Genomic DNA, 19,933 nt, shown 5'->3' with positions numbered 1-19,933 from the left:
TCATATTTAAAATATTGTATCAAAATCGAAATTTATAATAGTTATTATCGTTTATTATTTCAATTTCTTATTAAATAATCCTACAATCTAAAACATCAACATAAAATTATCGTTTTGTTAGAGATTAACTCTTTATCACCAATACGCTTAACGTATGGCAAATCTATATTCCATGGTCAGCAACAATATTGACATTGAAAAAATAAAATTGCACCACACTCACTATTGACGAAAAACGCACGTTATAGTTTTCCCTGATTTAAATAAAGGACTTTATCACAGATTTCAAGATATCAGACACGTAAGGATCTAGATAGATTGCTGACAACTTTCATAAACCTTCACCAAGCATGACAACTCGCCCTACTCAAATCACCCCACTCCAAATCGCCCGACTAATTGAGGTTTGATAACTCGCCCGATTTTCAACAATTGTTAAAATCCTGTTAAATAAAGGTCTGCTATCTCACCCTGTTGACATTGTTAAAACTACTTGTGGGCTGATATGACAGTGCAGATCACTGCCAACTTTTGTAAATCTCCATGGGGGATTTAGTGTGTGACCAGATTTTAAGGGTAACGTTTATTTGCTGCGTTTCTGTGTCCACTATTTTTATACGACCGCAAAAATTGAAAATTTTTTGGTCATATATTGGTATCACGTTGGTGTTGTCGTCGTTGTCGTCGTCCGAATACTTTTAGTTTTCGCACTCTAACTTTAGTAAAAGTGAATAGAAATCTATGAAATTTTAACACAAGGTTAATGACCACAAAAGGAAGGTTGGGATTGATTTTGGGAGTTTTGGTCCCAACATTTTAGGAATTAGGGGCTGAAAAGGGTCCAAATAAGCATTTTCTTGGTTTTCGCAATCTAACTTTAGTTTAAGTAAATAGAAATCTATGAAATATTGACACAAGGTCTATGACCACAAAAGGAAGGTTGGGAATGATTTTGGGAGTTTTGGTCCAGTGTTCTCCCCAGGCCGTTTTAGCGTCGCGGTACAGCGACGCTATATTTTTTCACCGTGATGCTATAATAAGTCCCGCGACGCTATAATTATTCCCGCAAACGCTATAATTATTTTGAAGATGCTATTTTACTTGTCCTTAATTTTGAACTTTCATCTATTATCGATTATGATCATAAAAATTATATCACCTTTAATTGTAATCCCTTTAAGTCGGACACTAAAGGCAATTAAGAGATTAAATAGCTAGGTGTTAATTGCCCTCAGGGTGATAACTGTTTGGATGCGAATATCTTAAGCTGCCACTTGTGACATGACTAATACCACGTGTCTGCAATCACCAATTTCGACATGGAAAAATGCAATCACAAAACATTTCGAAATCTACGTTTTGTAATACGAAATTTCAAAGATTGAAACGATTTTTTTTTTTTTTTTAAAAGGTCCTTTATTTGTGCATCTCTCCAAAAATTACTTTCTTTCTCTTCCGGTAATACGAGAGCGAGAATTTTGGTTTAGAGCTAAACTAAGTTTAATACTTCTTTAAAAAGTTATCATTATTGGCTTAAGTCTATGTTTAATCCATTTAATGCATTAAAAGCGTCTTATTCATTCTCAATCTCTTGTCAACCAATGTTTATTCTCGGGCTCATTTTCGTAAATTTTTCTACGGCCGCCATTGCACATTTTTGTGTAAACTACGGATCGGAACCGGACCAGATATGACAAAATCCGCATTTTCGCGATAATGACAACAGACGGACGGTAGACAGAAAAGATATACCAATACAGAAAACTACGCATTAATAGACTATTTGTTAGATAACTTTGTTGAAAATACATATCATTTTGATGTAAAGATAAGAAACAACTGGGACTAATTCATTCAGTGCCATGAAACAATGAATTTCATAAACATGATAAAAAAAGTTTTAAATTGATATTATTTTTGCTACTTTTGCTACTTTATCTTTACATAATATAATATAAAAAAATAGTTAATTTTGTGTACTAGATATTTAGTTTTGTATATATGTTCCAGACCATATGAGTATTTGGACCGTACGCGTACGGTCCGGACCGTATACGTATACTCGTACGGTCCGACCATACGCGTACGGTCGGACCGTATGTGTATACGCGTACGGTCCAGCTGACCAGACATGTTTTGAGATCATATGGGTTAAAAACAAATATTTATCAAAATCTTTATTTTTAGTTATACAAATTGTTATTATTACAAATAGATGGATGAAGTGAATAAGCGAACAATTGACATTAAATATTTGTTTAATTGTATGGTCAGCAACAATATTGACATTGAAAAAATAAAATTGCACCACACTCACTATTGACGAAAAACGCACGTTATAGTTTTCCCTGATTTAAATAAAGGACTTTATCACAGATTTCAAGATATCAGACACGTAAGGATCTAGATAGATTGCTGACAACTTTCATAAACCTTCACCAAGCATGACAACTCGCCCTACTCAAATCACCCCACTCCAAATCGCCCGACTAATTGAGGTTTGATAACTCGCCCGATTTTCAACAATTGTTAAAATCCTGTTAAATAAAGGTCTGCTATCTCACCCTGTTGACATTGTTAAAACTACTTGTGGGCTGATATGACAGTGCAGATCACTGCCAACTTTTGTAAATCTCCATGGGGGATTTAGTGTGTGACCAGATTTTAAGGGTAACGTTTATTTGCTGCGTTTCTGTGTCCACTATTTTTATACGACCGCAAAAATTGAAAATTTTTTGGTCATATATTGGTATCACGTTGGTGTTGTCGTCGTTGTCGTCGTCCGAATACTTTTAGTTTTCGCACTCTAACTTTAGTAAAAGTGAATAGAAATCTATGAAATTTTAACACAAGGTTAATGACCACAAAAGGAAGGTTGGGATTGATTTTGGGAGTTTTGGTCCCAACATTTTAGGAATTAGGGGCTGAAAAGGGTCCAAATAAGCATTTTCTTGGTTTTCGCAATCTAACTTTAGTTTAAGTAAATAGAAATCTATGAAATATTGACACAAGGTCTATGACCACAAAAGGAAGGTTGGGAATGATTTTGGGAGTTTTGGTCCAGTGTTCTCCCCAGGCCGTTTTAGCGTCGCGGTACAGCGACGCTATATTTTTTCACCGTGATGCTATAATAAGTCCCGCGACGCTATAATTATTCCCGCAAACGCTATAATTATTTTGAAGATGCTATTTTACTTGTCCTTAATTTTGAACTTTCATCTATTATCGATTATGATCATAAAAATTATATCACCTTTAATTGTAATCCCTTTAAGTCGGACACTAAAGGCAATTAAGAGATTAAATAGCTAGGTGTTAATTGCCCTCAGGGTGATAACTGTTTGGATGCGAATATCTTAAGCTGCCACTTGTGACATGACTAATACCACGTGTCTGCAATCACCAATTTCGACATGGAAAAATGCAATCACAAAACATTTCGAAATCTACGTTTTGTAATACGAAATTTCAAAGATTGAAACGATTTTTTTTTTTTTTTAAAAGGTCCTTTATTTGTGCATCTCTCCAAAAATTACTTTCTTTCTCTTCCGGTAATACGAGAGCGAGAATTTTGGTTTAGAGCTAAACTAAGTTTAATACTTCTTTAAAAAGTTATCATTATTGGCTTAAGTCTATGTTTAATCCATTTAATGCATTAAAAGCGTCTTATTCATTCTCAATCTCTTGTCAACCAATGTTTATTCTCGGGCTCATTTTCGTAAATTTTTCTACGGCCGCCATTGCACATTTTTGTGTAAACTACGGATCGGAACCGGACCAGATATGACAAAATCCGCATTTTCGCGATAATGACAACAGACGGACGGTAGACAGAAAAGATATACCAATACAGAAAACTACGCATTAATAGACTATTTGTTAGATAACTTTGTTGAAAATACATATCATTTTGATGTAAAGATAAGAAACAACTGGGACTAATTCATTCAGTGCCATGAAACAATGAATTTCATAAACATGATAAAAAAAGTTTTAAATTGATATTATTTTTGCTACTTTTGCTACTTTATCTTTACATAATATAATATAAAAAAAATAGTTAATTTTGTGTACTAGATATTTAGTTTTGTATATATGTTCCAGACCATATGAGTATTTGGACCGTACGCGTACGGTCCGGACCGTATACGTATACTCGTACGGTCCGACCATACGCGTACGGTCGGACCGTATGTGTATACGCGTACGGTCCAGCTGACCAGACATGTTTTGAGATCATATGGGTTAAAAACAAATATTTATCAAAATCTTTATTTTTAGTTATACAAATTGTTATTATTACAAATAGATGGATGAAGTGAATAAGCGAACAATTGACATTAAATATTTGTTTAATTGTATATCTGAATCCTATTTTGTTACTCTGGCCCAAGGTGACACTAGTCTTGCTATCCACAAGGAACGTCATATTTTTTTTACATTAACATGTTTTGTTCATGCATGTTCCTTTGCATATGCATTTTTTTTGTAAAGTTCCTAAATATTCTATGACAATTGTCCTCCCACATTATGTTTACTTCCGATAACTTCAATTTCAATGAGCATACTGGGCTTCAATTAATGAATTACTGACATGCTAAATACAGGAGATTAACAGATTAAATAAGCGTGTTTTTTTAAATAGTTAAAATATTAAGTTTTTATTTCAATTACTATTGAACTTTTTATATTAATTTGAGATATAAGTTATGTTGATCTGTTATATATATTTGTATCTAATAAACTTGACCAACTTCTTAATATTAGTCAGCAGACCGTACGCGTACGGTCCGACCGTATACGTATTTTGAAAAAGTACGCATACGGTCCAGACCGTACGCGTACGGTCCAAATACTCATACGGTCTGGAACATATATACAGGTTGCACTATAATGAACCATTCATTCATTTGACTTATTGTTGGGTAACTGAAAGCACATATTTATTTTTATTTGGCACAAGAGGAAAAAAATAATTCTGTAACTATAAATGAATAAAGAAAACATAAACTGAAACAACTGTTTTTGTTGTTATAGTTTAATTGTATTCTCAGTTATGAATTGAACAATATAAACTAAAACATATAAAGGAAATAGAGCATCAACTCGACGCGACGAATGACATTAAAAAAAAAATACAGTTATTTTTTTTTACGCAAAATGTGATGCTATCCAAAATTTCTGGGGAGAACACTGGGGAGAATTAGGGGCTGAAAAGGGTCCAAATAAGCATTTTCTTGGTTTTCGCAATCTAACTTTTGTAAAAGTAAATAGAAATCTATGAAATATTGACACAAGGTCTATGACCACAAAAGGAAGGTTGGGAATGATTTTGGGAGTTTTGGTCCCAACATTTTAGGAATTAAGGGCCGAAAAAGAGCCCAAATAAGCATTTTCTTGGTTTTGGCACTCTAACTTTAGTTTAAGTAAATAGAAATCTATGAAATTTAAACACAAGGTTTATGACCATAAAAGGAAGGTTGGGTTTGATTTTAGGAGTTTTGGTCCCAACAGTTTAGAAATAAGGGGCCCAAAGGGTCCAAAATTGAACTTTGTTTGATTTCATCAAAAATTGAATAATTAGGGTTCTTTGATATGCCAAATCTAACTGTGTATGTAGATTCTGAATTTTTGGTCCCGTTTTCAAATTGGTCTACATTAAGGTCCAAAGGGTCCAAAATAAAACTTAGTTTGATTTTAACAAAAAATGAATCTTTGGGGTTCTTTGATATGCTGAATCTAAAAATGTACTTAGATTTTGGATTATTAGCCCAGTTTTCAAGTTGGTCCAAATTGAGGTCCAAAATTAAACTTTGTTTGATTTCATCAAAAATTGAATAATTGGGGTTCTTTGATATGCCAAATCTAATAGATTCTTAATTTTTGGTCCCGTTTTTCAAATTGGTCTACATTAAAGTCCAAAGGGTCCAAAATTAAACTAAGTTTGATTTTAACAAAAATTGAATTCTTGGGCATTTTTGATATGCTGAATCTAAACATGTACTTAGATTTTTGATTATGGGCCCAGTTTTCAAATTGGTTCAAATCAGGATCCAAAATTATTATATTAAGTATTGTGGAATAGCAAGAAATTTTCAATTGCACAATATTCAGCAATAGCAAGAAATCTTCAATTGTACAGTATTGTGCAATAGCAAGAAATTTTCAATTGCACAGTATTCAGCAATAGCAAGAAATCTTCAATTGCACAGTATTGTGCAATAGCAAATATTTTCAATTGCACAGTATTGCGCAATAGCAAGAAATATCTAATTGCACAATATTGTGCAATAACAAGAAATTTTCAATTGGAGTTATCTTTCTTTGTCCAGAATAGTAGTTGAATCAACTTAAATCATTGTTTTATACAATATGCAATGTATATCAATGTATATTCACTTTTACTACCCCAACTGATAAATTAAAACAATCTTTACCATTCAGTGATAACATGCACTTTATAGAAATTTGAAGTGAGATCAGTTTTGGAAAAAGGGAAAGGGGGATGTGAAAAAAAATGGGGGGGGGGGGGGGTTAAATTTTTCTCATTTCAGATTTCATGAATAAAAAGAAAATTTCTTCAAACATTTTTTTGAGAAGATTAATATTCCACAGCATAGTGATTTGCTCAAAGGCAAAAAAAATATTTTAAGTTCATTAGACCACATTCATTCTGTGTCAGAAACCTATGCTGTGTCAACTATTTAATCACAATCCAAATTTAGAGCTGAATCCAGCTTGAATGTTGTGTCCATACACCGTTCAGGGTTCAACCTCTGCGGTCGTATAAAGCTGTGCCCTGCGGAGCATCTGGTTTACTATTCAAATAGTCTCATATCTCTTCATTCTTCTTTTGGTAGCACTGAACATGAGCTAATAAGCCTTGATTTCTTATATTTGCATGATTCTTGTACTTGAGAATAGAGAAAATGGCTTTAAATTTAATTAATACAAAGTGTAGACCCCCCCTTTCCCCCTCGAAAGACTTTCTTACCTTTGCACCATGACTCAAAAGAACTCACCCTAAATCATAAAGTAAATGTCCTAAACTGAAAAGGATGAAGATAGATTTTGAGTTTGTCTATCAGTATTAATGAGATACAAAGTGAAGACCCCCCTTTTCCCCCCTCCAAAGACCTAAACCTAAATGTCCTAAATTCATTAAATTTAGAAAGATGAAAAATATTTGGAGTTAGTCTATCAGTATTAATTTTAAGAGAAAATGGATAAAATTTGTGTTAAGAGGTGCTCTTACAGGCGGAGGCTTATTCACAGTAAAAGTGAATACAAAATGGCGTCGATTTTAAAATTGGACCTGGACAGAATCATGTCTGATTTCAAAATTTTAAACGGATTTTAAGATCAACACTGCTTTCTTACATGTTATGAGTTCATTACAGTTTTCGTCTTTCAGTTAATTACTATTTTATCTTGAAACTACGGAAAACATTGCAAATTGTGATTGTATGATGATGAAATGCCAACTGACTGATTCTGTCTACAAATTAAAAAAATTAGAAGATTTTTATAACCTATCAGATAAACGGATTACCTGAAACAACAAATTAGGACACCTGTTGTGACCGTTGATTTATAGCATAGCCATAGGGTCATATTACAGATTTATGGAAATTGATCAGAAAAACTTCAAAATCAGTATCCAATAATTTTTTTCTGGTATATTTTGTGAAAATCAGGAATTTCACTTGTTTTGCGATGCCAGTATTGAGAATCGAGTTGAGGCATGAAAATCAGGATGATTCCGCCAAAATCGGGATAGTTGGCAAGTCTGCCAATGAGACCAGTTGTCTTGCTTCCACTTGACAGAAATAGTCAAGTTTCAAACAGTCATTATCGGCTACCATTAGCATCTAATCATGCTATTTGGTTAAAATTTTATTGTGATTCATCATGTTTTCAACTTTATTTACCATAGGTCTCAAATAATTATCCATTACATCTTGATTTTAAAGATAAAACATAATGTTACATTCTCAGTTTTGATTGCTTGCACCAGAAAAAATTACCATTTACGTCATTTGGTAAGATTTTATTACTATTATTCGTCTCCTTTAATATGTTAAATTAACTTACAGTGATTTTGATAAACAGTCACAGACCATAATGAGAAACCATCTTACAAGAGAATTGGATAAAATGACATTTAGAAATTACCTGTTATTTTCAAAGATAGATATGCCATATACAATGATATATGTCACTGACGGTCAAGCTCAGAAAATTTAGGAATTTGATATGAGATCTTTATCATGTTAATCAGTCTGTTTTAACTCTAAATAAATTCAAGCTTATTTTGAATAATTTGGTTCTTGTCCATTATTTAAGGATGTGACATGTGTATTTTAACAATTTTCTGATGTCCAGAGTAAGGAGACTACGTATACCCGTCCATGTAAATACTATGTTTTCTATAAGATACAAGTGTATATTAATTACATGTCAAGTAGCAATAGAACAGACACAGAAGTTACATGTAAACATCTCCTCTCAAAAAATAAAAATAAAATTAGGAGTATTGTACATGTACAATGTATTTATGATGCATTTATAAATGATTTATTTTTTCAGACTAACTAGAAATGGAAAATCAGCTTCCTCAATTAGTGTCAGATGCTGTTTTGGTCAAAAGTGGAGCTATGCCAGAAGGCTCAGAAACTGTGAAAGGTTATGATTTCAACAATGGTGTCAACTATCATCAGTTATTGGAGTCTTATAAGAGATGTGGTTTTCAGGCAACTAATTTTGGTAAAGCTGTAGAGGAAATAAATAAAATGGTTTGTACATATAAGAATTTGATACATTGACAGGTTGAGAAAGACTTTTAATGTGCTCGCAATGTCCTCTTTTCAAATTACTAGGGTGTAATATTCCGACTCTGAGTTGACAAGACCAGTCTTTGTTCTTTCTCCTAATTTTAGTTTACATGTCTTTTGAACTAACCAATTCTCACCATATATGTAGGCGAGCACATTGCCATGAGACAACAGAGGTGCTCCCTCATAAAGATATACTGCATCAACATCTTATTGTTTAGTAAATCATGACAATGATAAATATTTGAAATAGGAACAAATGGACAGATTTTAAAGTAACAAGTTAGATTTGTTTCTAGACTGATTATGATATTGGCTTAATGTAATAAAATATAAAAATAAAATAACATGTTTTATAGCAAATTTCTATATAGGTATGTGAAAAACTATCCTATGAGGAACAATTTTAAAAGTCTGTTTTTTAATGATATATTAAAGTTTTTACTTTTGATTGATGGAATATTCATGGAATGATTTCAAATATTTCACCTGTATCTTCTTTCAGATTGATAAAAAGATGGAAGGAATACCTGAGGAAAAGAAGGAAGACTACTATGACAACCCATGTAACAGACAAAGAAGTAACTGTACTATTTTTCTTGGCTTTACCTCCAATATGATTTCTACTGGTGTCCGTGAGATGCTTAGGTACCTTGCAGAACATAATATGGTAAGTATGTTGTGGAGAGGACATCTACATCCTTTTCTCAACTTTACTGTTGATTCTTCTGTCATGTAAGGAAAATAATGTATTTTTGGGTATAATAACATTTGTTTTAATATTTACAAATTTATAGATATATTTGTTATGTTTTAATAATAAATTTGATATTTTAGATAATTTTTTACGAAAACTTTGGGGTTGTTTTGCTTACTGATTATCTGAGTAACATTAAGTTCTTATTTCAAGTTATTGGGGTTGGTTGTCTTCTTTCATATTATCGTAACAGAAAAAGCTGAAAAAGGCAAGGAAATTTGTTGTTTTAACGGAATTTTTATCAGTTTCGAACTGATTACAAAAAAAACCATACTTGTTCCTTATTGAACTATAAGAATTTATTTCCAAATGACCTTTGATGGTCTTACTTTTAATCAAAACATACATATGACAAAATCAGAGGTGCTGACCTTTCCCAACCTATCCCCAAATTAATAAGTTAACAGGTTAAAGGTGCAATAACCTGGAATCAAATATACAATCTTCAACCATTTGAAAGATGGTATCCATTTTATTAAAAAGTGTCAACAAATTAAACTTTTTATTAACAGGCAAAATCATACAAAATTGGTATTTATATTAGAACTGCATTAAAAACTGGAGCATGTACGCTTTTCAAATAACTTTTGTTTTTGTTTTTTTTTTGTCCAGTACCCAGTAGGGCTATTTCTAATTGACTGCAAGACACAAAAATATAAAGAAATAAATGAATCATAAATAAAAAAAAGACAGAATAAAACAACATAATTTTTTCCTACATGAAGTCTTCTTTGTGGATTTACGTTTGAAGTGTGTAAGTTTAGTATTTCAGCACTAACTACAAATAAATAAGTTCAATATTTTGAGATACATCATGTTTCATAATGATAAAGACTAATTATTTTGTCAGGTTGATTGTATAGTAACAACAGCAGGGGGTATAGAGGAAGATTTTATCAAATGTTTAGCTCCCACTTACCTCGGTGATTTCAACAAGTACAAAGGAGGAGATCTTAGAGACAGGGGTATAAATAGAATTGGCAACTTGTTAGTACCTAATGACAACTACTGTAAATTTGAAGACTGGTTGATGCCAATTTTAGATAAAATGCTGGAGGAACAGAAAACAGAGGTCAGTTTGAAAAGACATTTTGGAATGAAACCAAAGTGAAATATTTGACTTTTGCAAATAATTGAATTTTTCTTCATCACCTAGATCTGTTAACAATCAAATATACTGTTTTTTCCGTACAAACAGTATATTTTTTTCTTTACTAATTTTCTATGTCCCACATAGGCGCATTATGTTTTTCTGTCTGTTTGTTCATTCATTCTGTCCCACTTCAGGTTTAATTTTGGAACTGAGTAATCATGTTTACCTATGATATGATCTTTTAGTTTTACTGCCAAATTATATAAATAAAAGTTTTGAATCCAATTTCACGGTCCATAGAAAATGATAGTGCTAGTGGGGCATCTGTGTGCTATGGACACACTCTTGTTTTTAGAATAAATTATATATTATATATCTTGGATCTTTTGGCTCATCTGACCTAGAAGCATGCATATATGGTCATATGCCATCCCTTGTCACCAGTTTAGTAACTACTAAACTATAAATTAAAGCTACTTAAACACCAATTACAACTAATGAATAAGATCATGTTCTCTATATCACATTCATAAGTAAGGCTTATCTAAATATTTTTACTGGAGGTAGCAGCATTAAAATTGAGATATATTTTCAGGGCACTCATTGGACTCCATCTAAGGTAATCGATAGACTAGGGAAAGAGATTGACAATCCAGAATCTGTTTATTACTGGACACACAAGGTCAGTATCATATTGGATTTAAATAAAATTTTAGGGCCAATATTGATGCTTTATGAATAAGTCCTTAGAAATAAGGGTGTCTTTAGCTTTTTGTCATATCTGCTAGATAGTAGAATGTAGCTATGATGAACATATACAGTTAAATTGTTCATTTATTTATTTGAATATTTACTTTTCAGAACAACATTCCAGTTTTTTGTCCAGCTTTAACAGATGGATCTTTAGGTGACATGATTTATTTCCACTCCTACAAAAACCCAGGACTTATTATAGATCTAGTTGAAGGTATGTATATTAAATTAAAGACATGTCAAAGATCTATGAAAATGGTATAAAAATCCAGCACTAAAATGTCATTGGACTAGTAGAGGGTATGTTTATAAAATCCAGTAGATGGCAAAGAACTACTTTGATATTTTTCTTATCACAACTGAATTTGTAAAAATTTCAATTTTAGAGGCAAACTGAACATGTCTTTAAGAAGCTGATCATGAGTAAAAATATGATACATAGACACAACTAAAACAGATCTGATTGTTTTCTGTTACTGCAACTTCAACTGTTTTTCAAAGGTCACAATTTGCTTGGATTGAGGAAAACTAATATTTTGTGAATATTTGATTTAATGGCTACACCTGTATTGTGTTTTCAGATATAAAAAGAATTAACAACCAAGCAGTTTATGCCTTGAATACAGGAATGATAATAATTGGAGGTGGAGTGATCAAACATCATATATGTAATGCTAATTTAATGGTATGTAACAGTGCAGATTCAGATATTAAGTATAATCCCCCAAAAAAGATAGAACAAGAAAGTCTAGCTTTTATACAACTTCAACTATTTGTTGATCCTGTTTTGTGCATGTGCGTTCCTGTCTATATAACATCAAAGTCACATTAAGAATATTGAATATTGAATATTTAATAACCTGTTAAACTGACTTTTTATCATCATGATCATATTGGGTAAATATTTCTAACCATAATAAAAAGCTGGTTGTTGTTTATGATGTATTATTGCTATAATGGATAAACATTTTGCACATATACAGTTGATTAGTTTTTTATGAAGCATGTGGCCTTTGAAAAAAAATCACAGCTCTGTTAATGTTCAAATGTTTCCGAACAAACTCTCATATAATCTATAAGTTGACAATATCGTTCCTATTGAGATGTTTATGAACAATATGTGTGGTTATTTTAACAGAGAAATGGAGCCGATTTTAGTGTATTTATCAACACAGCCTCTGAGTTTGATGGGAGCGATTCTGGGGCTAGGCCAGATGAAGCAATATCCTGGGGAAAGATTAAAAAGACAGCTACACCTGCTAAGGTAGGATTGTTAAGGATTCATATAGAAAAAGTATTTTTAAGTGTTGGCTGTTCCATTAAAATATATGTTGGATGGTATGAAGGAACTTTCAAAATATTCCTACAACAAAGAACCAATTTTTAGATAATTTTGCATAATGTTAAAAGACACATAATAAAAAAAAAGACCTGATATTTACTTGTCATGCTTGAAAAATATCCAAATAGCATAATTAACACTCAATGACAAAGGATCATTAAATATATGGAAGAATAAACTTCATTTAAATTTGTTAATTTATTTTCTATAGGTAAAGTTATTATTGAAATGTGACAGTATAAACTTGCCATCATATAAAGCTGATTTTTTTTTCAAGCTAACTGTTTATAATAAATTGTTTATTGTATTTGATCAAAATTAAAAGTTGAAATTTATACTTTGTAGGTTTATGGAGAGGCAACATTGATATTTCCCTTGATAATGGCAGAAACATTTGCGAGGAGGGAAAAAGAATTTAAGGAGCTTAAAGCTCAAAATGAACAAAGACCATAGTCACCATAATAATCATATCTTGTCATCCAAAAGCTAAACAAGCTGGGTCTAAACTATCCCATGATAAGATGATAGTCTTCAGTACAGAATCAGAGGTCTTACTCTGGAACATGGCCTGACAGGGATCAAGATGCTTTTCAGACAAAGAAAGTTCTAGATCGCAAGTGACATGAAGTGCTGTTGTTAAATCTTTTTTTTCCATCTAAGAAAAGGGATACATTATACTAGTCTTCAAGATATTCTCCTCCTTGGAAAGAGTATCAAAACCAGACCTTGTTGTAACTTTATAAGTTCAACATTCAGAGGAGCATATTATGCATGTAATCTCCATTTTAATCCCCAAAAAAATTTAATCGATAACTGATTAGTTTGCTGCAAAGAGTTATTCAAAGTCAAAATTTTCTATCTAAATTGGTTTTAATGTTTTATTATTTTGCTGTGCTATAAAGAGATAATATGAGCATAAGGCTTTATAGAACTTTTATGTCCCATCCAAGATATAGTAGTAGGGGCATTATGTTTTCTGGTCTGTGCATCTGTCCCTCCGTCCGTCCATCTTCCTCTTCAGGTTAAAGTTTTTGGTCAAGATAGTTTTTGATGAAGTTGAAGTCCAATCGAAACTTGAAACTTAGTACAAATGTTCCGTATGATATGATATTTCTAAAATGGATGCCAAATTAGGGTTTTTACCCCAATTTCATGGTCTACTGAACAAAGAAAAAGACAGTGCAAGTGAGGCATCCATGTACTATGGACACATTCTTTTCATTGTCTAACACAATTCTGTTTCAACTCTTAATTTTGATACTGTGAAAGTACTTTTGTTCGTGGGGAACCAATTTTCTTGGTTTTCGTGGATGACTTTATCCACAAATTTAAGTGTCCAACGAAAAAAAACTACCATTGTCAAAATAAAGACATGGAAATATCCCCATGTAGGTTTGACTTCTGATATGATCTAGAGAACATATTGAACATCGCCAAATCTGAGAATACTATTATAGTTGTCACAGGGCAAATGCACTATGAACTACAACTGCAGGCAGGATTAGACCCATTTAATCTTTAAAACCTTAACTGTACAATTTTTGATATTTAAATCAAATAAAACAATATTTTGATTGATGAAAGACAGATTTTTGGTATTGATATGCTATGATAAAGTGTTCATTTTATATACTCATAACTCTCATACATACAGGAAATAATAATTTCATGCTGGGCCGGCTTTTAATAAAAAAATATTTTACGATTTAAGATACGTTTATAGCATTTGTTTATGTAATTGTTTTCTTTAGCTGACATGTTTATGACCTAATTATCAACAATCTTTATAAATACTACACTATTGTTAATGGCAATGAGTTGTTTGTTTAACACTAAATTGAAGGATTTTTATCTTCAAAATTCAAAATAACATGTGGTCAATATTAAGAAATATATACTGAATTTCTTATTTTATTTCAACTTGAAGAAAATTGTTGCTGTTTAACTTGCATCTCCTTCTTAAGAGATATTAAACAAAAATAATCATAACATATTTATATATATGTGCAACCAAATGACCATTTTCATAAAAAAGAAATATTTATATTGGGAGTTTTTCTCCTATTAATACATGTATGTGCAGACCATATGACTATTTCATACAAAATATATATTGTGACTTTTTTTCCTGTGACCTTTTTTCCTGTGACTTTGTTTCCGTGACTTTTTTTTCGTGACTTTTTTTCCTGTGACTTTTTTTCCTACATTCTAATCAACACCTTTAATGATCTTTAATCTAATGATCACTCTATCTCGGGTTAATTAGTGTGGTCACAACGATTTAGACAGGTCAATGTTTACTTTGCATTTCCTTCAATTCAGACAATTTGTTACCTTCGTTTCTGAATGGCTTCAATTTTCAAATGATTTTTTCATAGAAAACTTAAATTCACGAATTTAAAAACCCATGATCATGTAAATGTTGCTCAAACCACGAAAATTGATACCCACAAATTAAAGTACTTTCACAGTATTCATTTCCCTAATCAATATGCTATGATTATGTCATGTAGTGTTATGCAAAGGGATTTTTTTTTTAACAAGTAAATTTACAAATAAATGTAAAAACTTTCATACAAGATTGAATCATGACTAGCTGATAAGGAGTGATATGAAATATACCTTTTAGACTTTTATCAGATTAATGATGTATGAAATCTGATCAGTTTCAATTCAATTCAATTCTTTATTAACCAAATGTTTTACAACATATAGGTACATGTATAATCAATATATACTAAATATATATTACAAAAATATACGATCATGACAAAACAGACAGAAGTTTTAAATACACAAAAAATAAAAACATATAAAAGATAATTCCAATTAGAAAATATTTGTAACAAATGAATTACAAATCATTTTACTGAAAACAGTCATTTCTGAGCTTCAGTGCTCTAAATATATATTCTGTGTTATGGACATTTATGAAATTTTATTACTGGTTGTTTCAAAAATTTCACTCATTCCCCAAGAATTTCTGGGGATAAACTGTCAAATTTCATACAAATTCATTCCAACACCAATTCAACATCAACGCTACTAGGCTTCCTCATAGCCTCCTTATAGGCTTCCTCATTGTCTCATTAAAGGCTTCCTCATAGCTTCATAGGCATGATAGCCTCTAGGAATGATAGCCTCATGCATTTATTTTGAACCATCGTTCCAATTGGATTGGTGTGATGTCAAGCCAGGGGTCTATACTTTGATACTTTCAGTATGCACATAGCTAGGCTCCTGCTTTAGGCATGGAGCAAAAAATAATTTTTTTTAGCTGAGTAGTTTCCCCAAGGGCCAAATTATAATTGTGATGTATATATATAAATAAAAGTTGTAATTTAATTATGATTTATGTTTAATTCAAACATGGATACCAATGGCATTGCTACACAGTATTTCCCAGGAGTTTATTACAAGATAGGTTATAGCAGGAAAAATTAGGTCGATAATAATGTGAGCACTAAATCCTTAATTTTACATATCATGAGTTCAAATGGGGTGTTCTGAAAGAAATCAGGGGTAATTAAATTATTTAAATTACTATGAAATTACTATGAACTCATTATGTGTGACTTTGAGGATTTTGTTCACTGACACATTTATTAGCGAAATTGAAATATAGTGCAGAAAGTTACACCAGGATGGTTTAATTGTCAGGTCAAAGAATTTGCAAAAAGATATGAGTTTGGATGTTTGCTCAGGTGTTAACACACATTTCCCTATTACATAACAGATTACCAAAGAAAAGATACAGTATAAACAACAGACAATTAAAATAAGATTAGAACAGCATCACATCAAACAGAAATAAATTTACCCGAAAAATATTTACAAAGAATCAGAACACAATGCAAACATGGAACAAATGACAATTAAACATATTCAGGATCATTTCTGAGAATTTTGTATAAAAACATATATAATATAATTCAAAATAGAAAATATTTGTAACAAATGAATTACAAATCATTTTACTGAAAACAGTCATTTCTGAGCTTCAGTGCTCTAAATATATATTTTCCCAAGTTGCACAAGTCTTTTACATTAGTAGTGCTTAATAATTGTAAAAGTTTATAAACAGATGGCTTACGCCAATAATATGGTTTAATAAAACATTCACGCAAATTAGAATATAATGGACATGATAAAATAAAATGCATTTCACCCTCAATATCATCAATACACAATGTACAGGTTCTAAGGTTTCTATTAACATTGGAATACCTTCCCTTCTCTATAGCTAGATTATGTGATGACAATTTAAATTTAACAATACACTTTTTATAAATTTCGGGTATGGGTTTACACAAATATGACTGCAAAGAAAAATTGGATATCAAATATCTATACAAAAAACATTTTGATGAACTTTCTAAAGTAGCATCAAACTCTTGTTTGACAATATCACAAAGTCTCTGTTTAATAACAATAATATGATCTTTACATAAAGAATTTTGTGAATACCACAAATCATTTAAACCAAGATGGAACAATTCCTTTCGTATATTACAAACCCAGTTATTTTTGTCATTTGTATTCTTCAAACACATATCATATAAATAATTGTAACAACCATGTAATATACAATTGTTATTATTCAATACTTTAATCCAATATTTAAATATACATAATTTCCTGGTTACTAACATTGGAAATCTTCCAAGTTCACAATAGACCATGATATTCGGTGTACTTGTTTTAACATTTAAAATTCTTTTACAAAAATCAATATGTATCTTTTCTACGTCTTGCGCTTTATGAAAACCCCATATTTCAGAACCATAACATACAATACTACTCACAAATGTATCAAATAATGACAATAACGTTGCATAATTAAATGAAAATTGTCTAATATTACTAAATAAACAAAACATAGCTTTTCTACCTTGTTCTGCAACTTTTTTTTGTGCAACAGCAAATTTTCCATTTAGATTAAGAACAATACCTAGATAAGTAAATTTGTTAACAATATCTATTTGTACATCATCATAAAACCATTTATCTTCATCCTTTACTACGCCACCATTTCTAAAAATTACAATTTTGGTTTTATCAATGTTAACAGTTAATTTCCATTTCTTGGTATAAATATACAATGCATTTAACGTCTCTTGCAAACCGTCTTTGGTTTCCGAAAAAATGACCATGTCATCTGCATACATTAATAAAAATAAACTGAATTCTTTCAACTCTACAGCTTTACAATTATTGTTTATAAACTCCATCTCACAATCATTAACATACAAAGCAAACAAAATGGGCGATAATACCTCCCCTTGCATTAAACCAAAATTATTTTTGAAAAAGTCTGTATAAAACCCATTTATTGTAACACATGATTTGACATTTAAATACATAGACTTTATTACAGACAGTAATTTTCCTTGTATACCAATTTTAGACAATTTAAACCATACATTCATTCGATCAATAGTGTCAAAAGCTTTTGTATAGTCAACAAAACAGCAATACAGTTTCTTCTTTTCCGACAATGTTTTTGAAATAATACTTTGCAGAGCAAAAATTTTGAATAGACTTTGTTTTAAAAGATATTGTACACAAATCAATGTTGACATTAAATTTCTGCATATTGTTTTAGATTCATTACTGTGTTTTATTATTAAATTGAATACGCCTGAAAAGTTTATGTTGTTATGATATGTAACAAATCAAATCAAATCAAATCAAATAATTTTATTGGTGTAAATTCCCATACAGAAATGATACCAGCTGACATTTACAAAATACAAATACAAAAATTGAAAAAATAAAAAAAAATCTCAATTATAAGAGATACATATTTGTAACATGATATGCCTAATGAGGTGCCAAAAAATATTTGATTTTAATTGATGTCTTTTATTGTGTAACTGCAAAACTGGTTACATCATCAAATCATTTACAAGAAATTTGGAATGCAATTCAAGTTGTTCATGGACTATTTAGACAAAATAACTCCAAAACATATACTGTAAATTCAGAATATGATGTTTCTATTGTTTATGTGAATTAAGCAGCATAGTTTTCAATATTGCAAAAATTAAAATAGAATTCGAGTCCAAATTGACAAATTCGCAATAATAAATGCATGCAATATTTTCTGCAATTACAGTAAACTAACTAAAATTAAAAAAACATACAAGACTAACAAAAGCCAGAGGCTCCTGACTTGGAACAGGTGCCAAAATGCAGAGGGGTTAAACCTGTTTTGTGAGATCTCAACCCTCACCCTATACATCAAGCTAATGTAGAATAAACAAACTCATAGCAATATGCAACGTAAAACTCAGGTCAAAGGAAGTCAAAAGTCCGATGTCAGAATATGTAACAAAAGAAACTAAGCAAAATGACAATGATACATAAATTAATGAAGGACTACTAACTGTTACTGACATGACAGATTCAGACTTCAATTAAAAAGATTAAAGGATTATGTATACATCATATAAAAATCAAGTACAATCCCTTCCATTAGGGGTTCAGTATCATCTCTTCATAAAATATATGAAAAGAACATATATGGAGTCATGCTTAAAACTGGTTTCTCTCAATTGATTTATGATTTTGGAACAGCGATAAACTACTGTTGCCTTTATTTAGAAAAAAATGTGTTTATTTCTGATGTAAAGACCCCTTGAGTGAATCAATATTTATACATAGATTGTTTTGAGCTTCCCAGTGATCAAACTACACAGAGAACAATAGCTGTTGTAGTTATTCAATGGGATAAGTGAACTGACAAAAGTTTTAAACTTTCAAGTCTTTCACAACAGAAGTATGCTTAATTAAGGTTTTGAAAACAAATTATATGCAGCTTTGTGCTTTCGCCAATCCTCGGTAGAATCCACTACTCTCCTTCTATGAGGGTACGGAATCGGCCGAGTTGAGACGAATGCAGCTTTGTGCTGTTTATTATGATTAAGTCAACTTGGCCACATTTTTCAAATTACTGCTTATCAGAGTTATTGGCATTGAAAGATGGTTTTAATATAATTTTTTCGCCCATGCCGTAGTAGATGGGTATCAAGTTTTACCCTTTAACATCTATAGGCATGTTCGCCAATACACACCTAATTGCTTTCTAATCTCTTAATTTAGTTTTACTAGATCAAACGTTGTTAATCTTATACACAATGTTTATAACCACA

The 19,933-nt window shown here is 31.1% G+C and overlaps 1 protein-coding gene across 4 annotated transcripts; it reads left to right on the top strand.

The window, feature by feature from the left end:
• The first annotated feature begins 140 nt into the window (after positions 1–140).
• Positions 141–18,427, top strand: LOC139511609 (deoxyhypusine synthase-like). Of its 4 annotated transcripts, none has more exons than XM_071298513.1 (11): positions 141–175; positions 8,532–8,795; positions 9,340–9,504; positions 10,442–10,663; positions 11,280–11,366; positions 11,546–11,651; positions 12,019–12,122; positions 12,576–12,701; positions 13,125–14,549; positions 14,997–15,500; positions 18,320–18,427. In XM_071298513.1, exons 2-9 carry the CDS (start codon positions 8,601–8,603, stop codon positions 13,230–13,232), a joined length of 1,113 nt encoding a protein of 370 aa, XP_071154614.1. In that variant the 5' UTR covers positions 141–175; positions 8,532–8,600; the 3' UTR covers positions 13,233–14,549; positions 14,997–15,500; positions 18,320–18,427. The 4 variants fall into 4 exon arrangements, with proteins under 4 accessions (XP_071154614.1, XP_071154613.1, XP_071154612.1 ...); XM_071298512.1 differs by lacking the exon at positions 141–175 and adding an exon at positions 2,262–2,395 and having other exon boundaries at positions 8,590–8,795; positions 13,125–13,737; positions 15,251–15,494; positions 18,302–18,427; XM_071298511.1 differs by lacking the exon at positions 141–175 and adding an exon at positions 2,262–2,395 and having other exon boundaries at positions 8,590–8,795.
• Positions 18,428–19,933: the final 1,506 nt, after the last annotated feature.

Source organism: Mytilus edulis, chromosome 2, assembly GCF_963676685.1.
Source record: "Mytilus edulis chromosome 2, xbMytEdul2.2, whole genome shotgun sequence".
Taxonomy (NCBI): Eukaryota; Metazoa; Mollusca; class Bivalvia; order Mytilida; family Mytilidae; genus Mytilus; species Mytilus edulis.
This window is presented reverse-complemented; position numbering and strand designations above follow the sequence as displayed.

What these genes read in the sequence shown, in the direction of transcription:
- LOC139511609 (XM_071298513.1), top strand. Translation starts at nt 8,601, where the DNA reads ATGGAAAATCAGCTTCCTCAATTAGTGTCAGATGCTGTTTTGGTCAAA. An exon ending in TTTATTACTGGACACACAAG is followed by an intron (nt 11,367 to 11,545) that starts GTCAGTATCATA and finishes TTTACTTTTCAG; the next exon opens with AACAACATTCCAGTTTTTTG. An exon ending in TATGTAATGCTAATTTAATG is followed by an intron (nt 12,123 to 12,575) that starts GTATGTAACAGT and finishes TTATTTTAACAG; the next exon opens with AGAAATGGAGCCGATTTTAG.